The following is a 16265-nucleotide window of genomic DNA, read 5'->3' on the forward strand; positions in this document are numbered from 1 at the left end:
TTGCTGATGGATTTATGGTATTTTGGATTGTTGAGTCGGCGGTTAGCTTCAAGGAGATATTGTTGACGGTCCATAACAACTATTTTTGATCCTTTATCTGATGGTTTAATGAACATGTTGGGATTATGGATAAGTTGGCTGAGGGCCCCACGTTCTTCTGAGGACATGCTGTGGGGGGATGGTAGCGGTGTAGGGCCTGTCTGTCTGTTTTGATGAGCTTAAGTGTATGGGGGGTGGAGTCCTGATGGATCTGGTTCCCAGGTAGGTGGATAAGTAAAAGGTAGATGTTGGAAAATTGAGGTTTGGGTGGAGAAGTGGTCGGTTAATTTGACTGTTCAGTGGTAAAGATGTAGGTCCCTTTGGAGTTCCTCCCAGTCGAGCTTAGCGGGTCGTGGGATGAATGTGAGTCCCCTCTCCAATATATGAATTTGGGCTGTGGAAGGAGTGAAGAGAGTAGACTAATTTAAAATGTTTGAATAGGAATCCCAGCCCAGATTCCGGGGCGAAGGTGTTGAAGGGGTTATGTGTGGGGGTAATGGATGGGTTTGAAGGTTTACTGTAAATCTAATTGATCCATCCAGTTATGGAAGATCAATGAATATTGTCCTTCTCGGTTTGGAATGTGTCATGTGGGATCTCCAGGAGAAACGGGACTGTATTGACCATAAAGTTATTAATCATTTTAAGATTATTATGCTGAAGCGTGGTGAGATTACAAGAGAAGTTTATTACAGGAAAATAAAGGTCGGCATTGGGAAAGGTTGACTTAGCTTGCCTGAACAGGGTTTCGAGTTATTTTGTGGTCGTCTGCTTGGGGTCTTGATTCATATTATTGAGTCCTATGGAGAAAATGACAATTTTAACTTGTGGATATGTTGGGTTTTTTCACATACTATCAAGAAATGGTAGGCATTAGCTCCTGGAAGGTTACGGTTACTGTTATGGTAAGGGTTACTGTTAGGGTAAGGGCTAATGTTATGGTTGGGATTAAAGTGAGGGTTTGAAATCTTCAAGTATAGTTACGCAAATTTAGCTTCCGGCTACACTTGCAACATTTTGGTTTCCGGCTAATGTTTGCCTGCAACCAGGTCCCTCTCATAATTTCGGGCTTCCACATCCGGAACACTCGTGATTGCATGTCGCAGGTTCTACATACGGGTGTGGTATGGATGTTCCTTGATCGTGTACCAAAAGTTCAACCAGTTGAACTTTTTCCACGCTTAATTGTTGCACTGTAATCAATCAGGGACTTGGATTTGGTAGTGATGCAACACAGAAGTGCCAACCATAGTAAACATGATCACCATGGAGACATTGATAATTGCCATTTGTACCTGGTTGGATTAATATAAAACGTAGATTTATAGCAGGGGTCTGCAACCTGCAGCTTCGGAGCCACATGTGGGTCTTTGACCCCTCTAATGTGAACTCTGGTTGAAGAAAATTGAAATGTTTTTCATTTTAAAAAGTAGCCTATTTTTCTGACTGTGAGGCACAATAATCAAAACAAAGATTTGAAGAATAGTACGCATCAGTCCACCAGACTCCTGACTACAATACCCACAATGCCTCAACAATCCAGCAAGCACTAAAACTTTAAAGTCGTCCTAAAACATTGAGACAGAGGGCAGTGTACCACCGAACTCGAGGTCAGTAAGCACAATCAGGATTCACACTTGCCGGATTAGAAAGTGGACTCTTTCAAGGGTTTCAATGGTGCCATATGGTCTAAAAAACACACTAAGGGTCACTCAAAAGTTCTGAATTATTTCTACAAATGAAACTGCGTCAACGTGTTTTTTAATTTTTGGCCTTAAAAAAGGGTAAAAATCATGATTGAAAGACCACTGGAACGCTTTTAAAAACGAAAGATAATCGTAGTGAGACTCTAAATCTAATAGTTAGGATGATTAATTGTTGACTCTATTGCATCTTAGGGGTTTGTGTGTATCTGTACGTCTGTAAATGTATTTTTGAAATATTTTCTCAAATAAAAAACAGTAAAAGAAGTAGAGAATTTATTCAAATACGTCATTCAATTACAGGGAACAAATTGGAAATTTCACAATTTTGGGAAACAATTTTTAAAAAAAGCTGATGTGTAATTAAATTTAGTTTGTTGATTCAGGGAAATTCATCAACTGAGTTTGATTTCATGGATTGAGTGCTGAATTCCCCAGCAGAAAGCTGCCGGTGTGTTTTCAAACCCTCTTTGAGAACTCGTCACAGTTGAACCAGAGACCTCGGGGGATGATGGGAGTTTGATGCGGTTCTGAAAATGTTCTGACTGAATTTGGTAACCGCGCAAACATCCCATTCTCTCCCTTTTCGAGCAGACTCACAAGCCCGACTTAAAGCAGATGAAAGCCTGCGTGGCTTGATAAAAATTTGAAGAGGCTTTTGCGTTCTGACTCCTGAATATTCAGTTAGATGCTGTTCCTCAAAGAGAGGCCACAACGAAGCAAGGGATGGAGCTTCAGAAGGAGGTGGAAGCTCTGAAAGACTACCTCAAAACACAGGTAAGGGTTTGGATTTTCAAAGTAAAATGTTTTTTTCCTGAAACTGGCACAGATAAGCCATCACTTTAACACTCAACACTTTCCAAGCAGCTATCATTATCTGAGGTGGAGAGCCAGAAGAAGCAGCAGTTTGAGATAATTCAAGAGCTACAGAAGGAGTCGATGCGCCTAAGACAAGAACTCCACCAGCTCAGATGTCAGATACTCGTGAAAGCTGAGCAGAAGGGCCGGGAGCACCGAGAACTGCTCAGGGCGAAGGTGATTAAAAAAACAACGAAAAAACCCAGGGGGATTTAAAAACCAATCTGACATCATTGTTTGCTTATCTGATTTTCTAAATGCTAGTAAGGATTAATAACTGGTTGTACTTGAAAGAATTTGCATTCATGCATAGACGCGCAGAGAGGAGTGATGAGACTGCAGTTTTTTACCTGCTTAAAGTTTCCCCACAGCAACTGAGGGAGCAAATCCAGCAGGAGCTCAGGGAAAAAGACCTCATCATTGAGGAACATAAGAAAGTCTACACAAATCTACACCACAGGTGTGTGTGTGTGTTTATTCATGCTCCGTTGCATGTGTTTGTCTTGGTAAATGCAGGATTAGAAATGTTTTATTCATCGGTCACACTTCAGTGTTCAAACTCATGCAAGCAGATACCAGAAGAGGGTTCATCAATGAAAAGCAGCTACTCTCTGATGTGACCATGCAACCAGTCTGCATAAAGCTTTATGTATTTTGGGCCCACGAACTGTTCATTTGTGTCCGGAAACTGCTATTTTGTGTGGCAAAAAATGCTAATTTGTGCACACAAATTAACATTTCGTGAACACAATTCAAATTTCTGTTCGCAAAGTACTATTTTATATGCCCCCAAATACTAAATTGTAGCCACAAAATGCAATTTGGTGCACACTTAATTCTAAATTGTGCCCACAAGATGCTCATTTGTGCCTGCAAACTAATAATTTATGTCCCTAAAATGCTAATTTAGGTGCACAAATGGTCATTTGTGTGCACAAAATGCTAACTTGTTCCCAGAATTTTTTTTTTTTTGCCCACAAATACTAAATTATATCCAGAAAATGCTAATTAGTACGAATTTTATGGGTACTAATTAGCCTTTTGTGGCCACAAAATGCTAATTTGTGTGTATAAAAAGTTGGCACAAACAAATTTGTGCACAAAAATTAGCATTTTTGTGAACACTGTGCTAATTTTGTGCTCAAAATGCTAATTTGTGCCCACAAATACTGAACTGTAGCCAAAGACTAATCATTTGTGTCCTTAAAATGCTAATGTAGGTGCACAAATGCTCATTTGTGTGTCCAAAATGCTAAATAGTGTCCACGAAATGCTTATTTGTGCGCACAAATTAGCATTTTGTCAGCACAATACTAAGTTGTGTGCTCAAAATGCTAATTTGTACCCACAAATACTAAATTGTAGCCACAAACTAATAATTTTTGCACCTAAAATGCTAATCTATGCGCACAAAATACTAATTTGTAGCCACAAATTATTATTTTGAGGGAACAATTTGTCAGTCGGTCTTTAGTTTGTTAGTGAGTTAAATGCCATGTCCATTGCTCCATAATTTAGTAGTCTTCAAATTCTGTTGCCAAGAATTTTAGATTCAAAACAAATAAATTGTCAGCAGATGTGAAAAATGAGTGCTGTGATGACAAATTTTCTCATAGTTTTTAACTTGAAATGTGAATATTATGTGTGCACAAAATGCTAATTTGTGTGGCCACAAGTTATTAATTTGAGTGAACAATTCATGTATTGTTTTTGAATGTCATGTCCAGAACTCCATAATTCAGCAGTCTTCACATCTCACATTATGTTTCCCAACATCATAAATTTAAAGCAAATGAATGGTCAGCCGGGGAGAGAAATGAGTGCCGTCGTAACAAATTCTCTGATCGTTTGAACTGGAAATGTGACTGTGATATGAAAGCTTCTTTTGAAGTAGGCTCATATGAAGCACTCATGTCGAGTTAGGACTGAATAAAAGCAGAAAAAGATTGGCCCAGCTCGCAGCACGGTCAGTGGTACAGAAACATACAGTAAAGCCCATTTGTAGCACCCCAAACACTGTCAATTAAAGAGGAAAAAATAAAACTTGTAATTTTTAGAATAAAAATACCTGCCAGGCCTTGAGAAAGTTCTTTCAGACACTTTTTGTTGAAGGTTTTTTAAAAAAAAAAATAAAGATTGAACACCTGCTCTTAAACCATTTTTTGGCCTAATTTTTTATTTTTTTGCTAAACAAAATATTTTTGCATTTAGTGACATCTTTTCTTTAACTTCTGCTCTTCAATTGTAAAAATTCTGAAAAAATCTGTACAAATTGGTAAAATCTGTATTTAAAAAAAAATAAATATTCATTCAAAACACCAAAATCTGATCTTTTCACTTGAATGCTCTGAACAGTTAAGCTCTATTGGTTTGTAGTTATTACTTTTATGTAACAAAAACTCCATGAAATATCCCCCTTTTTGCTGACTAAACACCATTTTTTTTCATTATTATCTTAATAGGATTTTGGAGTATTCTAACCTGTGTGCAATAAGCACGGAAGAGAGGCAGCGCTACTTTAATCTGAAGAAGTCTGTCACTAATGCAGCTCAGGATTTGACCGTACATGAAAAACTCTTGGAGAACCAGCTGTCATCCCAGTGCGGCCTTTTGGTCAACATCAACAGGTGTGTTCATGGTTCTGGTTGAGGTGGGGGTTGGTGTAAGACACGATAAAACTGCAACAAGATAATGAGATGAAGAAAAAAAGTATCTCATGTTCTCAATGTGTTTGCATTCCAGGGCAATCCACCAAACTAACATGAAAGCCTCTGCAACCAACAACGACAGGATGAAACTACGCGACAGCCTCACTAAGGTCTGCACAAAAATACACAAAAACTCACACGGGGAAAACTGTTTTTCAATTTCTTTCAAATTCCCACAAAACAGCATGAAATGTTGCAACAGAAGAAGAAAGCAAACTTTTATCTTTCTCAGGTGTACTTACAAAAGAAACAAATTGTAAACAAATTTAGAGTTTCACTCAAATTAAAATCAAATTAATGTAATTCTACAAACCCACAAACTTGCTTATTCTTTGTGGTGATTTGATTTAAAGGAAAGCACATCTACACCTTCCAGATTTGGACATCTTATGAATTTTTGCAAGTTAGTTTTTCATCTTTATTCTAGTTTATAAAGACATTTTTAAATGAATTTGTTACTATTTTTTTCTTTTTTTTAAAATATAAATAGGTTGCCTATCTGATTAATAACTTAAATTAAGACACACAACTGTGCAGAAGTTTTAAGAATGTTTCAACCATGAAAGTCTTAGTTCTTTAGTTCTGTAGTCAATAAAATGCAGTAAATTTAAAGAAGAGAAATCGGAATTGCCAAAATCCTCTTGACAGTTGCCCGGTTACGTTTTTTCTAAACCCACCACAAACTACAATTCCCGGAGTCACACTTCTTCACATTTGGTATCATAGAAAAGCCCAGATGTTCCCCATAGATACGGTCCAGTTTAGAATGGACCAGGCAATTTTGGTGAGTGTTTCCACTCGAAGTTGGACTAAAAAACAGTAATGGAAGTCAGAAGAAAAGTATTCAATGTAATTTGAGAGAAGATTGTGTCAAATAGAGGAAAAAACGTTTGGCGCTTTCTTTCCTCATAATGACCTTCAGCCAATCAACAGATTTATTTATGTGATGACACAAGTTTCACCCTAACCGTACCGTTTCATTTTTCTATGGACCTACAGCCAACGGGAGCCCAGAAATGGTACGGCTTAATGAGTCCATTTTAAAATGGAAACCCTCAAAATACTTTATCGATCCACTCAGTGCAAATGAAGCTAAACAGTTTAGTAGTATGCAGTTGTTGGAAAATATTCAGATTTAGAAATGTCCTTCACAGGACTGTAGTCAGGAGGATATTTCCCTTCAAAACAGCTGGGACACAGTTTTTGAAGGAACTTGGGAGCTAGGTTGTTCCAAAGAAGTTGGACAACTAACCTCAAATCCTTTGTCAAAATATCATTTCTATAATCTTTCATCTCTTTATTCAATCCCTGAGATACTCCAGGATGTTGAGATCATGCCATCACTTGCTCTTCTTTGTACTAAAGATAGTTCTTAGAGGCTTTGACAGTATTGTCGTTTTTCTGCATAATCATTTTGGGGCCAGTTATTTACCCCCTGATGGAATTAAAGGTCTTCATTCCTTCAAATTTGAGTCTCTTGGTCTTGATTCCACTTCAGAAGTTTGACTTTTTGACTAAAAATCTTCCATGAAGACCACTTCTGGAAAAACTTCACCTGACAGTAGATGGGTACTTCTAAACATCTAATTGTATTCACACCTACCTAAAATCTTTGCACAATACTGTACTGTTGAAATATGTTCCTAAAAGTCAAAGTGGGCTGTATAGTTTGTGATTTGTGCGCTGAATTCGTCCCACAAGACCATTACTGTTGTCTGTCTTTGCGTTTCCTCCAAAAACATCTGGTAATTGAACGGTAGAGTGGAAATAAACGCACTGTTCATTAGTCTTTTCATTTCTTCATCTTCTTTCAAATAACCTGACATCCTGCAGCTTGCCCGGAAGCAACGCCATATCAGTCAAGAATGTGAAGAAAACCAACTGGAACTGATGAATCTCAGAGAACTCATCAAACTGCAAGAGGAGACGCTTTCAGAGATAAACAAGAATCATGAAACTGCCAGGAGGCGCCGTGATTTTCTGTAGGTCCATCATTTGAAGTTCTAGGGGAAAAAACCCCAGAGAAATAACTTCTCATAAAACATATTCCTCCTTTTCTGTAGAGCAAACCAACTCTTGGAACAACAGGACGTTGTCTCTGACTACACTCGACACATAAAGAGCCAGGTAGTTGCCATCGGGAGGAGCAATGAAGCTCTGGAGACGGTGGAGAAGCACATCAAGAAACTACAGCAGGAGATCGACGAGAAGAAGAGACACATCGACCTGAAGAACAAGGAGATCCATCTCAAGAAACAGCTTGAGGAGGAGATCACGATGCTTCAAATTGAGGTAATAGAATCGGAGGTCTTTGTAAAAACAAGGAAACTTTTGCCAAACACAGTGTGACTTATACTTCAGAAAATACAGTAGCTAACATTTGGTTTATGAATACTTCACAATACATTTACGATAGACCCTACTATAGTACATTACATTTTCATGATGGGCCTTGAGATGATTGTACGAGTCTTAAGGAAACTGGAAGACCCAATTCTGCTTACAGCCCTGGGTTAGGTTGGGTTGAATGGGGGATAAATACTGAAAAAGACTCCCATCATGAGGTGGCTCAGTTCCCATGATTCAAAACTCATTCTGGGAATTGTCATAGCTTTCATTCTTATTTATTTCGATAATAGTTTTTTTTTCTTTTTGCGCCTTCAAAGCTTTCCCTTGAATCCTCTGTCAAGTGTGCTTTTGTTAGCCTGTGTTGGTAACTGAAAACATTTCTGTGAGCCATTATTCAACACGGCTTTAAGCCACTGACAGACCAGAAACTGTTCCCATCATTCTTTTTACGGATTTCTTTTGTTTGTTTTTATGTTAACTAATCACTGTCTTTAAACAACAACAGAAAGCTTTTGTCTTAAACACATTAAGTTTAAATTATTTTAAGCATCTGTCAAGCCAGGAAATCTGTTTAATATGTGATTCTAATGAAATCAGTTCATAGCTTCATACATTAAAAGTCTGTAGAGCAGCTCTGGTTTACAAATGATATTGAATGATTTGTCTCTCCATTAAATTTAGCATCAATATGCTATAACTAAGATGTAAAACAGTCATGGTCTTTTTACATTTCAAACAAAAGTTTGTAAATTAACAAGAACTTCCTAAAAAATGTGACTTGATTTTGTTCCAGTACGTTAGGAGAACCATTAAACTCAGATTTGAGTATTAAAATGAGACCAAAATCCAAATAGCAGAAAGCACCAGCTCACGTCACCAGGTTCACAGAGACAGCTGGAGCTAACAGATGTGACTCATGGGAACATTCGGCAAGCTCGATCCAGATCAGGGCAGCTGCTGCCAGCGGCTGCACGGAGCACTTGGACAGGATGCTGCTCTGGATCACAGTAAACCATGTAATTGTGCTGCGGAAACTAACCTCTGATCTTTGACATTTGTGCTCAGGTCAATGGCTTCAGCGGCATCAATTTACCAGAGATAAAGAGCATGTTTTCCTTTTTATCTTCAACTAGTTTATCATTTTTGTGTTTACATGCCAACATAAACCAAACCAGTACATTTTTTTCACCAATATTTACAAATGTTCTCAACTTTATTTTTTGAACTTGTTTATCCAGGTATGATTTTTGTTGTTTATTTTAGCCATTTTGTTTCTTCTCAACAACTTCTTCTTCTGTGTTTTTTAGTTTAGTGTCAGCCCACTCAGCATACCGTTTGTACTATCGTTCATTCATTTATTTGACCCCAAAGCACATTTCATTTAGTTGCTGAAACCTCTTGTTGTGTACCTGAGCTACACATTCTCACTCCCAACTTGTCATATATGGACGTTTGGTTCTGGCCCCCTCCGCGTCACTTCTTGACATTTTAGGATTCCCCAAGTCATTATTTTTTTATGTACTGGCTGTTCCTGTTAAATCATGGGTCCCCAACCCTCAGGACGCCATACTGGAACCAGTACCAGGTTAGGGAAGCAGGACTGGGTTACGGTTTGGGTACCGGTACCAGTCCTTGCCTGTGGGTTGGGGACCCCTGATTAGCATCTGTGGCCTAGTACCAAGCTCCCCTTGGACCGGTACCGGTTTCGCAGCCTGGAGGTTGGGGACTCCTGATTTAATGGGATCAGCCAGTACATGAAAAAACGACGAGTTGGGGACTCCCAAAACATCATAAAGTCATGAATTTCCCTGAAGACCTCCAAAGGGATTAATAAAGTATTTTCTATTCTATTCTATTCTATTCTGGAGGGGCCCGAACCATACGTCCATATATGGTGAGTTGGGAGTGAGAATGCGTTGACCTGGGAACAGTACGCTTGGCTTGCCTGTGGAGGTGTACCACAGTCCAACATGTCAGTTTGTTGTGACCTCACAATACATGACCTGTGAAAGATAAGTTGTTCATAAATGCAAACCAAAGATATGAATCCATTAGGAATGTGACAAAAAGATCATAGAAACATGCGACAAAGGGGTACAAGTGGACTGGATGTACATAAACCATAAAAAGTCAGATGGTAGTAGGGTAGACGAACTATGACTTGTCTTGTTCTTGGTTGTTGTCCGTTTCCAGCAATAGTGATTCCAAACAGAACACACATCCGTTCATTCTTTTAATTAAACCTTTACAGGGTAGCCCATTCCAGCTAGTGTTGGGCAAAGGTGGGTACACCCTGGAAAGGCCGTCAGTCCATCACAGGGACAAGCACACACCGGAACAGGACGTGGCCTTTTTTTGTTTGTTTTTGGATCTGCCAATTTGATCGACATCCGCCACACCACAATAATGTGAAAACACTTTAAAGAAACTTTAAATTTTGAATAAAACATTGTTAAATATCTCCCTTTTTTTCTTTTTAAAGTTGTTTTTATTTTTTACATATTTCAGAGCCTGCATGTTGTTTATTTTAAAATATACGTTTTGATTACTGAGGTTGGCCCTGCTATTTGTGGGCTAGATATTACTGGAAATGTTTGTTCTGCATTGATCTGTGGTAGCTCATTAAAACATATAGCAGTTTTAGACCAAAGAAAGGGCTGATTGGATCTAAAGCTACAACTAGTGAACTTGTAGGATTAATTAAAACCTTCAACTGTGAGTATACCTTAATTTTTATGCATTCATTTTGAGATAAATGAAAAAAGAATTTAAAGATTTCCCTTCAAGATAAAAAAAAAAATTAGCATCTTTGTTTGTTTATCCATGTGTTCTACCGTCCATTCATTCAATATTTCTCCTTTTTCTCTTTCGCAAAAACAGCAAATCTTTTTCTAAGCAGCAGTTTTTCCCTTTCACATCTGCCTGGCCTCCCCAGGTACAAAAAAGTGAATCACAGGCATCTCTCCATTTGCAGGAGAATTACCACATCTATTCATTCTCCCCGCGAATTCATTCTCTGTACGAATACAATCTCAGTGCAACTGTGCGGGTGATTTATCATATATATTGTCTATTTGTATTCATCTGCAACCAGTTTATCTGTTTATTGCAGACGGACCTCCCTTCCTTTGATGGGAAATGTTGACAAAGATGGATTAGGCCATCTGTCAAGACTATTGAAGTCCAATATTCTAGGAGTGGGGTTTCATAACTCAGAGGAATTTTAATTGCAGTTAAACAAACAAGTTGGGGTTCTGAATTTACAACGTATTTATATAATACTGCGTTGTTGACATCCAATACTGGCTCGCATGCATCAAATGTTCACTTTTGACTCCTAAATTTCCCTTGAAGTGTTGTGTAATGACTGCAGCGCATGGTTCTGTGAGAAAACATGCATGTATCATGTATAAAGAAAGGGGGGAGAATATATATATATGTATTTACTGTGCGTGTGGGTGAGGGTGGGGCTGCTGACAGGCTGAAGGATCCCTGAGGTGATGAGTCACGTTGTTTGCCTGCCCCTCACTTGAATCTTTGTCCAACCTGTCTGGAACTTATCACGGAGGGAAGGATCCACACGGTGAACTGTGTCCTGACAGCATGCGTGTGTGTGTGTGCGCTCGCGGAAGTTTTTGTGTAAACACGTCAAAGCCAGAAAAGAAGAAAACTGGAAACGTGCACAGGAACAACACAACTCGCATCGTTAAATTCGATTTGTGTCACATAGATGATTTCTGTAAAATGTTTTTATTTGCTTTTTGGATTCATATCACAATCTGAAAATAAGCAAAAGTTTATAGTTAGGGAGTCTGAAACCAATCAAAAAATGTTGAATTTCAGGTAAAAATTTTATTTTATTTTGTTTGTTTATTTATTGATTTATTTCACAGTTTTTATGAAATAAATATATTAAACTTGGCAAAAGTTGCAGATATATTTACAAATAATTGTATAAAAAAAGTGGAAAGTTCTGACTTCAATCTTACTAATGTCCCAGAAATGACCCCAAAAAACTGAGTGATGAAATTTTAAAAATCTTGCAGTTTAAGCCCAAATTGAATTTTCCAGTTTTGCGTGTTACTTTTTTGTTTTAAATAAAGTAACGTGTCAAGTCTTTCATGTCTTACTGAGGTCTCATTCTCAACAGACGTTCAAACCACCTTTCCTGGATCCTCTTGAACTGCATTCACGAATCAGTCCCACCTCTACTTCTTGAAAAATGGAACAGATGTCTTGTTTTTTCTCCACTTGGAAAAGCAACTTATCAGATGGTATTAAAGAAATTATTAAATACATTCAACCTTTTTACAGCTGAGAATCAACTGAGGGGTTACATTTGAAGGTTTTGATTTTCAAACCAGCCTCTTCACACTACAGAACTAAAGGGCTGAAGTTGATGGAATAGGACGACATCATCTCCAAAAGTAGAGATTCTGTGTTCCTCCAAAGCTAAACGTCTCCACCAAATGACTGCCCCAAGAAATTCAGTCCATTGGGGTGGCTGTGGTGCAGCGGTAGGGCAGTCGACTCTGGATCGGAAGACTGTGGGTTTGATTCCCGTTGAAGTGTCCTTGGGCAAGACACTGAACCCCAAATTGGTTCTGGTGGAAGGTTTGCGCCAGTGTTTGGCAGCAGTGTCGCCATCAATATGTGAATGGCTCTGTGACTGTAAAGTGTGTTGGGCCTTCAAGGAAGGTAGTTAAGTACTAATCAAATATTTGCCATTTAACCATTGAAGTTGAGACTGTTCTAACCAAAACTTTAGCTATATATGAGATTCAGTTAATCCCTGCAATGAACTGGTAACCTGTCCAGGGTGTCACTTACCTTCATCCAACAGTGGACTAAGTTTGTGTTATTAAAGTGATGATGGCTATAAGTTTCCTCTATTAATCACAGAAATTATTTATTTACAAGATTTATTTTCATATATTTATATTTTTTTTTTACAAGCGAAGCACACTGTTTTGGACTCTTTTGAACAGTAGTTTTGTCAATGCATCTTTTCTGTGCATAAAAACAAAACTTAGGACCCTGTTTTCTACTATATATTTAATTTATTGAAAGTACTTATTCAAGTTATTCTCAGTTATTTAGAATTTTTATTAAAAAAACTTGGGATTTTATTGAAAGGTTTCCAGCTATTGTGTTTTTACATATTCCAGAAAATTCTGTTATTTAATTAGCTTAATAATCTTAGTGTTGTAATTATTCATACTTTTGTCCCATTCATTTATTATGAGTCTTTTCACAATTCAATCATGGGATGTGATAAAAAACAAAGGTTACTGTTCAGTCCTACGCGTAAATTATTCACAATTCCAGTCATTGTGTTTTTTTATAGACATTGTGGCTACTGATAACCGAGCTAAAATTATGCAAATGACATGCAAATGCGTATCCGACATGGAAACTGTCACATCGACAGTGTTTTACAGCACTCACACGCTGAGAAAGCAAGCAATGATTTGTAACTGTCAGATGAATAAAGGGGGGAGGTAGGCAGGCAGAAGTGAGACGCTGACATGGAGACAGATAAATAAAAAAAGACAGGGACGTCAGTGGGAAGGCTGGCCGCACAATGAATGCGAGCAAGGGCACCTCAAAGAGAAGGAGAGACGAGAGGGAGGTTAACAGAGATGTTCTGCGGCTCGTCCATCATGCAGTGTTTAACAGACTTTGGCTGGTTACGGGGTCAGGAGAGAACACAGATCAATCTGTCTCCAATCAGATTGGTGTGTCAGTTTAGGCTGTAACACCTAAAGAGCTTTATCTGGATTTTGGAGCGCTTTCACACTGAGCTTGTTGGTCCACACTACTGACTGTATATGAGAACTGCACCGAGTGAGTGTGGCATCCAAGAAAAAATGTCTTCCTGCTCAAGCGAAATTAAGCCAATAGGGTAAAAAAGAAAAAAATTGCAATATAGACCTTACATATTGGAACCAGGCGTCGTCAGTAAGCAGTGATTTGTCCGTGTGAACATTTCTATGACAACTACACACCAAGTTCATGCTGCATAAAATGAAGTGACCACCTGTGTGTTTTTAAACTCCCAATAAAGTTTTAAGCATGGTGGGTTCATGTTTATTATCATATTAGAAAAATAACAGTGTAGATTGTATCATATACCTTGAGTCTAACAAAGCTGAAGTTGGCGTCCAATTTTCATCCTCCACTTAAGCAGATAAGAGAAAATCCATTAACGTTTCTGTAAACAATTAAGGGAAACTGAAAGCTAAAGAATTGGACACAAACCTTTAGCCTCGTACAGACCGATTTGTGAAAATATTGTCTGATATGAAACCAGTCTATGGTCTAAAAAAGTTTGGGAGCTACTGCACTGAGCTATTCTAGTTTCCTTAAAGCTTTGGAACCCAGTAAAAATACATATTCACAGAATGAAATCAATGTATATGAACCTGAACTGATCAGTGCGCAAGCTAATTTAGCTTAATTAGACTTACAAATATAAATTTTTCCCTGAGAAAGTAAAAATCACCCTTCAGAACCCTTTGAAAAAAAAACCCTCTCCATGGCTTGTGCTGCCTCGCAAGAGAATGAGATCAAGTTGCAGAAACGCCGTCAGCGTTGGGCATTAACGCTGTCCTGTAACAGCGATTCCAGGAGCAGTCGACGATATTGGTCCCCTCCGTAAGGGCTCTACTGCACCCAATGTGCCGCCGGCCAGCTATTTTCTGTTGTTTAATTAAAAGGGAGCTTGTGATGGAGTGTGCACTGAGTAGCTCCTGGAGGTAATAAGGAGGAGCAGAGGATTGCCACTGATCTGAGTCATTATAGTGTTGCAGTTGGGTCCAACCTAAAACCTTTGCTAAAGGTGAAGCAACAAGTGCTAGTTTTTAACCGCTTTTATTTCCCAAACAAATAGTTTAGTTTCTTCCACAAATGCAGGAAGGATAGAAAATGAATGTGATAGTAAACTGTGAAGAGTCAACCCTCTTCAAGGATGTCACAATTTCTAAAAAATTCAACATTTGTGTGGTGTATTTTCTGCACCTGATCACCATCAAACTATAAGGCGCATCGAGCAAGACAAGAGTCAGATATAAATCTGTACATCAGACTTCATTAATTACATTAAAAAATAACTCTAGAAATAGAAATTTCTTTGCTACACGTTAGCCACATCAGAACTGTTATTCATGTTTGAATTGTTGAAAGCGCTAGGAGTGTTAGCCACACTAGTGTAAGCCGCGCTAGGAGCCTTGACAGCGTTAGAAACGTTAGCCACATTAGAAGTGTTAGCCACGTCAGAAGTGTTAGCCATGTTAGAAATATTAACCAGTTTAAAATTGTTGGCTACGTTGGAGGTTTAAGCCATGTTCGAAGTGTTGACAGCATTAGAAAAGTTATCTACAATAGAAGTGTCATCTACGTTAGCAGTGTAAGCCACACCGTTAGAAACATTAGCCATATTAGAAATGCTAGCAACGTTAGAAGTGTTAGCCATGTTAGATGCATTGACAGCGTTTGTCATGCTAGGAGTGCTAAAAACATTAGCCACATTAGAAGCTTTGATAGTGATAGACGCGTCAACCACGTTAGAAGCATTAGCCACATTAGCATACTCCCACTGTAAAAAAATTACTGTGGCTATGCTAACTCCTAACCTTGTTAGTAACAAATAAAAACTTTTCAACTCCACAACACATTAACCATATTAGTCCATTAACATTGACACCCCACCAAACATTTTGACAGATCGCAGTGCACCTCTCAAAATTTTTTTTAACATCTGTAAACACAACTACAATTTATCCTTGTATAACGCGCTCCAGGTTATAAGATGCATTGTCAATTTAAATAAAAAATTGAGTCCATTAAGCGTGTCGTATATTGCGAAAAATACATTAACAAGATTGTGTTACTATGATTAAAGACACTAAATTTGCATGCATGATATGATTTGTGTTAGGTTTTGTTTTTAAATTAAACTCAAATCCCCCCCTTTTTTTTACACGTATATAAATACTGTTTTTTTTCTATTTTTCGTCTCCCTTGTCTGCCTTCACATCTCATCTAACACTCATTTTCTCACCCAATATGCCATCTTTGCTCACCTCCATTCTTATCTCCCCCTCGTCTTTTATCAGTCCCTCGCCGGACACATCTTCCTTTTCAGGCTGTCATCTTTTGACTGTCAGTCATTTCTGTCTGCCAGCATTTTCTTCTTCTTGACCTTCAGTCTGACAAACACCTTGGTTAATCACATATCAGGCGCAGTGTTGGAGGTGGGGAAGGAAATAGTTTTTTTTCATCCGGCTGAAAGCACATTCTGTCCTCTAAATCTAGAAAATAAAGGCTGATTTTTTTTTATTATTTTTCCTTATAAATAGAACTTGAATCTGTTTCTTTCTGTATTCAGTGTGGCCCTTCTCCTTCCTCCATATAAACCAGAATAAACATCTGCTGCCATTGCAGAAGCTGTCAGGTTACAAGGCCGGTACACAGTCGCATCTTCCCTCCTTTTGCTTTTGCTGTCTTCTTCACTTAACTTTTTCTCTTTCTCTCTCCAGCCTCTCCGGGTTCTATTAATTATGGCCCGCAGCATCAGGTACTGATGGCAAGGACCATATTATTTTTG

General features: G+C 38.3%; 1 protein-coding gene across 3 annotated transcripts in view; it reads left to right on the forward strand.

Moving 5' to 3' along the window:
- ccdc146 (coiled-coil domain containing 146) overlaps positions 1 to 16265 on the forward strand; it is a 76842-nt gene that overhangs the window by 52122 nt on the left and 8455 nt on the right. For 2 of the 3 annotated variants that reach the window (XM_024285838.2, XM_024285847.2), the window contains exons 12-18: positions 2427 to 2519; positions 2607 to 2777; positions 2972 to 3060; positions 5063 to 5227; positions 5343 to 5418; positions 7142 to 7290; positions 7372 to 7600. In XM_024285838.2, the coding sequence (XP_024141606.1) occupies positions 2427 to 2519; positions 2607 to 2777; positions 2972 to 3060; positions 5063 to 5227; positions 5343 to 5418; positions 7142 to 7290; positions 7372 to 7600 (972 nt within the window). The remainder of the gene's footprint in view (positions 1 to 2426; positions 2520 to 2606; positions 2778 to 2971; positions 3061 to 5062; positions 5228 to 5342; positions 5419 to 7141; positions 7291 to 7371; positions 7601 to 16265) is intronic. The other variant, XM_036210150.1, reaches the window with a different exon arrangement.

The sequence above is a fragment of the Oryzias melastigma genome, linkage group LG23 (assembly GCF_002922805.2).
Source record: "Oryzias melastigma strain HK-1 linkage group LG23, ASM292280v2, whole genome shotgun sequence".
NCBI classification, from domain to species: Eukaryota; Metazoa; Chordata; class Actinopteri; order Beloniformes; family Adrianichthyidae; genus Oryzias; species Oryzias melastigma.